The sequence below is a fragment of the Mustela lutreola genome, chromosome 1 (assembly GCF_030435805.1).
Source record: "Mustela lutreola isolate mMusLut2 chromosome 1, mMusLut2.pri, whole genome shotgun sequence".
In the NCBI taxonomy this organism is placed as follows: domain Eukaryota; kingdom Metazoa; phylum Chordata; class Mammalia; order Carnivora; family Mustelidae; genus Mustela; species Mustela lutreola.
This window is the reverse complement of record NC_081290.1, coordinates 122,931,765-122,937,862: the sequence shown is the minus strand read 5'-3', so window position 1 is coordinate 122,937,862 and position 6,098 is coordinate 122,931,765. Positions and strand designations below refer to the sequence as shown.

General features: G+C 53.7%; 1 protein-coding gene across 1 annotated transcript; it reads right to left on the bottom strand.

Moving 5' to 3' along the window:
* Positions 1-941: 941 nt before the first annotated feature.
* NKX6-1 (NK6 homeobox 1) lies at positions 942-6,098 on the bottom strand. The gene is made up of 3 exons (XM_059155069.1): positions 5,340-6,098; positions 3,458-3,630; positions 942-1,224 (listed from the first exon to the last, which is right to left on the bottom strand). Exons 1-3 carry the CDS (start codon positions 6,010-6,012, stop codon positions 964-966), a joined length of 1,107 nt encoding a protein of 368 aa, XP_059011052.1. The 5' UTR covers positions 6,013-6,098; the 3' UTR covers positions 942-963.

Below are 6,098 nucleotides of genomic sequence, written 5' to 3'. Positions count from 1 at the left end.
AGCAACAAACGACTGTGCAATTTCAGAGAGGAACGGAGAGGCGGGTCTGAGGCCTTCCGTGGTTCCACATCTTCTACTTCAAGTCCTGGAGGCGGGAGCGGGGCGCGGAGCCAGGGGGTGGTCAGGGACGAGCAACGAGGGACAAAGGGAAAAGTGAGATTGAACAAATCCAAACCGGGAGAGGAGTGGGGGGTGGAGAACATTTTTGACTCGCTTCTCAAATTAAGTTCAAAATAAAAGGGAGACGTAGGGTTTGAGTAGCTTTTAAAAGAGGGCAGGGTGAAGGAAGAAGGAGGGCCATCTTCTTATACCAAATTCAAAAAAGCATTTTACATTTTAAATATTCACAATAAAGTAACTTCTAGTCAGTGTGACTCACGATTTATTTACAAAGAGCCTTCAACAGGTTGCTTTAGTCGGCACAGCAGTTTGTGGGGGGAGAAGCCTCCCTCTCTCCTCCCATCTGTGGCGGTCGCCCGCCCGCGAGGCTCTGAGGTCCCTGCGGCGGGTGCGGAGCCTTCAAGAACACCTCTCCGCGCCCCGCCCCGGCCGGCCGCTGGGGGCCCAGGCTGGAAGGGGCGGTGCGGGGACTCCCGCAGCTCCCGCCGTGGGGACGGGTCTAGGGGACCAAGCGGGGCTGCGAGAGTGGCCCAGCCGCGAGTTTCAGTTGCCTTATCTATGCAGTGATTTTCGACGTCTTTTCTGCCTTCTGATCAACCCCCGAGTCTCTCTCTCTCGCTCTCTCTCGCTCTCCCCCGCCCCCCTCAACTTCCAGGTTAAAAAAATAGATATGTACATCTCAGAAAATAGCAAAGGGCCCCGGCGGGCGGGGCGGGGTCCTCCGAGCCCCAAGGGGCGGGCAGGCGGGGCGCGCGCTGTCCCCGGGGCGGGGGCCGGAGGCCCGGCAGGCGCCGGTGGGGGCGGGGGTGGGGGTGGGGGTGGGGGTGGGGGGGCGGCGGGCGCTCAGGACGAGCTCTCGTTCTCCGATGCGTGCAGCAGGAGGCCGCCGCCGCCGCCGCCGCTCGACTTGTGCTTCTTCAGCAGCTGCGTGATCTTCTCGTCGTCCGAGTTGGGATCCAGGGGCTTGTTGTAGTCGTCGTCCTCCTCCTCGTTCTCCGAGGCGCCCTTGAGCCGCTCGGTCTCCGAATCCTGCTTCTTCTTGGCCGTGGCCATCTCGGCCGCGTGCTTCTTCCTCCACTTGGTCCGGCGGTTCTGGAACCAGACCTGGGGGCCAGGAGAGGGGAGGAGAGGGGAACCGGGGCGGGCGGGGGAGGACAGGAATTGAAGGCGAGCGGATTCAGGCAAGGCTGCTTCCCCAAGATCCCCGGGTCGTTCCAGCGGGCGGGCCCCTGACGGCCTGCGACCCTCGCTCAGAGACCTCCCTTGTTCCGGCCGTCAAAGTCAGTCTCCAACGCCCCAGCTTCCTCCGAGCGTCGGGCACCAGCGGAGTGACCGCCGTTACCATAGCGATAATAACACAAGTGTATAGACGTTGTCAGTGAGCTGTCTCCGAAGAGAAAAAACTTGGAAACTTAAAACTTCCCTAAAAACGAGTCCGCTTTCCTACTTTGTAGTTTGAAGTACAAAACTTACCTTCCTAAGTTTGCTTCATAAAGACTTTGTGATTTTATTTGTTGTTTACTTTCTTAGACTAAGACTTGCAAACAACTTGAAGTGTGCTTGCTTTTTAGTGTGATTTGTGGGAGAAAGCACGGCATTTGCCCCAATTACTTCTGTTCTTCTTTTCATTTTTGGATATTTGTCTGTTTCTCAGATCTCAAGTCTGAATCCACACAAACATGCTAGGTAAACACTCCCCTTCCCGTTTACACTTGTAATGTACCATTTAAAGTTAAAAAAAAAAAAAAAAGAAAGATTTGCTAAAACAGAAACCTCAAATCACTGATAATAATAAACATAAACGCTTGAAAATATTGAATAGATGAGCTAAAACCGGTAGTTTGTGTGTGAGTCTTTCTCTATGGTTTGTCATAAAACCAAACATCAAGCTGGAATTTTCATTAGTTATTTTTTAAAGTGAAATTTGGCTTATTACATTATCTTCCACTGTTAGCATGCCTAGTCTTTCAAATATTATTTTAATATTGTTCTTCTCCAAGACATTTTACATAACAAATATTTTAAGCTATTCATGGTGTGTGACACCATGTTTGATATACATAATTTAACCTAAAGCATCAGCAACCAATTTCCAAAAGATACTATCCTCTTTTTATGATTCTCATCCATTTTCTCATCCGTTATGTATTTTATCTAGAGAATCCGAATTGTTAAGAAAGTGATTTTTATTTTCCTTATACAGCTATAATAATTCACTTCTAGCCACACAGACATATTTACGGTGACAAATGAAGACTTCCAGATTACTGTGGTAGGCTCTGTACCAAACATTGCAAAAATAATTTTAACTGTGATGGTATTCTAATGGTCACGTACAAAATCACCCCTGAAATGCATTTTATGATGCTTGCCCCCGGGGGAAATACACTCTAACCAGCAGACGTGGCTAACAGTTATTCCCACTTAATTTAAGGAGCAACAAGATTACTAATGAAAACAGACTTATGCTCCTTCCCCTCCAAAAATACCAAATATAATAAATTGAAGAAGGGACACAAAAGAGAATACTGGAAATATAGGAAACCACTAGATTTAATTTACCTACTCGTTCAATCCTTTTATTTTTCAGGAAAAGATTTCTCAAATTTGATTCCCTGGAAATATACTGTACAACTCAATTATAAGCTAAGTGACATTTTAATTATAAATTGTTGTCACAAACGGTAAAATAGTATACATCTGTTGATAGACAGAATTCTTTCATAATACAATAATAATCTTGTCAATTCATTTGGAAAATTACTATTCCAAAGTTATAGTCATCAGCTAAACTAAAAGCAGATTCACCCCTGCTAAACGGCTGCATCCTGTGCATTTTTTTAAAAAACCTGCAAGTTAATATAGTAGCACTATAAGGCTGATCTACATCAGAAAATGATATGACTAGCGGAGCTTGAATTGACAAACAAAAGCTTGAATATCCTTACAAACAGAGTACATAGAAGCTATCTAACTGGTGTGATCTATTCTAAGGGCTGATATTTCGGTCATGCTTTTATTCTCCAATAATGGCGAGTTCCCCCAGCACATGCTGCTATCTAGATTAACCTAATTTCAAAGGCGGGGGCTTGATTCCTTTTGTTCATCAACAGTTTGCCCGCCTGGAGACCCCAGGGCCTTTGTAACCCCCACTCCCACCCCCTTCGCTGATTTCATCTTCTCCCCAGGCTCCTCAGATCCGCACCCCCCAAGCGGCTGTTTGTTAGAGGGGTGTGTACGCGCGCGCGCGCGCGCGCGTGTGTGTGTGTGTCCGCGCGTGCGCGCGAGTTGGGGATTAGGAGACCATCCCTCGAGGTTTGTAAGGTCTGCTACTCACCTTGACCTGACTCTCCGTCATCCCCAGCGAATAGGCCAAGCGAGCCCTCTCGGGCCCCGCCAAGTATTTCGTTTGTTCGAAAGTCTTCTCCAGAGCGAAGATCTGCTGGCCAGAAAACGTGGGTCTTGTGTGTTTTCTCTTCCCGTCTTTGTCCAGCAAAATGGATCCTTGATCTGCGAGAACAGATAAACAAGGGAAGGAGAAAAACAATCGGTTACAAGCGGCTTCACTGAGAACAACTCAAAACACGAAGTTTTGGGGGGCAAGCTTATTCCGCAGCAGACGTCGGAAGTGTCCGGTGCTTCCAGTCCCGCTGCGCGCCTCCCTTTGCCTTTTTACGCCCACCTGTTTTAAAAAGCCGGGTGTGTTTGGAGCAGCAGTAAATAACCTGCCGAACAGAGACGTCCAACAGGGAGCGCATTGCTGAAGTTTGCCGGAGCCGAAATCACCAGGCCCCAGTAAATTGAAGAATGCGGGATAAAGGCCCGTCTAGCCTCCCAGTCCAGTCAGTGCTCGCTCAGCCCCGAAGACTTTGCTTGAGGATGACTAGTTTTGTTTTGTTTTCTTTCTTTCTTTCTTTCTTTCTCTCCCTTGAGCGCCTTCCTAACCTGTGCACAACAAAGGGCGCCTTGTTTTTTGCACACAAGAGAGCTAAATCGCCCCCAAGTCAAACGCCGCTGCGGCCGAGGGGGAGGGGGTACCGCCTTTGTTGGCGGTCCCTACACGGCCATCAAAACGGATACAATAGCGTCTCCCCGACACCCGCACCAGTCCGGCAGCCCTCCATTCCCAAGGGAGTCTCTACTTGGCTCCCGCAACTTCCCTTAGTTGACTGCCGCTCACCCACACGAAAGAGGTCTGGAGAATTAATGGAAACTTGGGGGACTGGGTCAAGAGCAAAGACCGGAGCAAGAGAAAAACCTAGGCTGGGCCTCGAACTACACCTGGAAGACTAGGAGCCTCCTCGGCGGTGGCCAGCTACCCAGAAGATTGGACTGATCTCGGGGCAACACAGTTAGTTGGTTTCAAGCAAGATCTTGGTGGGATGTGTATATTCCCCAGTGCTGCCGCCACCTCGTTCTACCTCTGGTTCATTTTCATGTTAGGATGTTGAGGGCCAAGATGCCTCTCAGAATTCCCAGGCCCAAGAAGTCCCGGCCCTTCGCCACCCCCACCCCACCTTCCCAGGGCCGAGGCAGGTGGGAAAGTGAGAGCCCAGCAGAGGGGAGTGGCCCGAAGTGACTGAGCTCGCTACTGCGGCTGCCGCGGACCTGTCTTCAATGAGCTCACCCGGACCGACTGTACTAGGGTGGGGGTGGGGGAGCTCCTCGAAGGCGAAGAGGTTAGGTAGGGACACCCTGGGCGGAGATGTACATGCAAGTACACGCACTCCGGCCAGGGCCGTGGAGGGCTTGCCGCTGTGGTCCCCCGCCTGTTCGCAGAGAGGCCAGTTTGGCGTAGGTGGAGTGGGGCCCTGGCAGACAGGCGGGAGCCAGGAAAGAGGGGATGTAGCCCGGGGCTCAATAGCCTCTCCTGCCCTTCCCACCTCTTAAACCCAAGCAGGGCCTGAGGTTGCAGTTAGGCGGTTCCAAAGTAGCCGGGGCCTCGGGTGAGACACATGCCTAGCACCGCGTTTTCAACACGGACTCATGCACAACCGCTCCTCGAGGCGTGCCCAAGACTTGGGGGGGGGGCACTTGGAAGCGTGCTCAGGGAAGTCAGAGTCCCTCAATGAATGCCCTGGCAGAGCCTAAATCGTGCGATTCTGGCGCTGCCAAACTACTGGGGAGCCAAGAGGGTGCACGGATCCCCATGCACATCAGAAGACATGACCCGAGAGCGGGTAGAACGCGCACAACTGTACTCAGGCGATTGTACTCACGAGGGGTGCAGGCCAGGCGGGCGTCCCTCCAGGGTGGGCTCTGCATAACTCCTGGCCAGAAAATGGGCGTCCGGCCGGGCAGCTCGGCCAGCGGCTTGGGGTACCGACCTACCGCGGCCACGGCCGCTGCGCTGGGGCTGAAGTAGAGCCCAGGCGGCGGCGGCGGCGGACTCAGGCTGCTGAAGCGGGGCAGGCCAGCCAGCAGCCCCGCTGGGGATGAGGCGGCGGCTGCAGCGGCTGCAGCCGCCGCTGCAGCTGCCGAAGCGGAGGAAGCGGAGGTGGACGAGGAGGAGGAGGAGGAGGAGGAACCCGAGGGCGAGGCGGAGGGCAGGGCGGCCCCTGAGGCCACGGGCATGGAGGGCCGGCTCAGGATGTCGTTGATACCGTGGGGGGTGGCGGCCGAGAGCTGCTGTGGGGGGCTGCCCAGGGATGAGAGCCCCCCCGCGGTCGGGGGCTTCAGGCTGCCTGGGTTGTGGGCACCCAAAGGCGGAGAGGGCGACGACGAGGAGGACGAGGAGGAGGAAGAAGAGGGGGGGCCGGCGGGCAAGGGGGGGTACGCCGCGGGGTACAGAGGGGTCTTCATTTCGGCCATGCTGTGCAGGGCAGCCAGGGGAGGGCTGCTGAGCAGGAACGCGCTCTGCCGGGTGCCCTCCATCGCCCCCACCGCTAACATCCCACGGCCAGGCCGGAGCCCGCAGCCACTCAGCGAGGGCGCCGGCGGGTGCCCCGGTGGGGCTCAGGAAAGCGAGGAGTGCCGAG

Coding starts and splice junctions, on each gene's coding strand:
- NKX6-1 (XM_059155069.1), bottom strand. CDS start 6,012: ATGTTAGCGGTGGGGGCGATGGAGGGCACCCGGCAGAGCGCGTTCCTG. Junction 3,631..5,339: donor CCGCCTGGCCTGCACCCCTC/GTGAGTACAATC, acceptor CTGTTCTCGCAG/ATCAAGGATCCATTTTGCTG. Junction 1,225..3,457: donor TGACGGAGAGTCAGGTCAAG/GTGAGTAGCAGA, acceptor CCTGGCCCCCAG/GTCTGGTTCCAGAACCGCCG.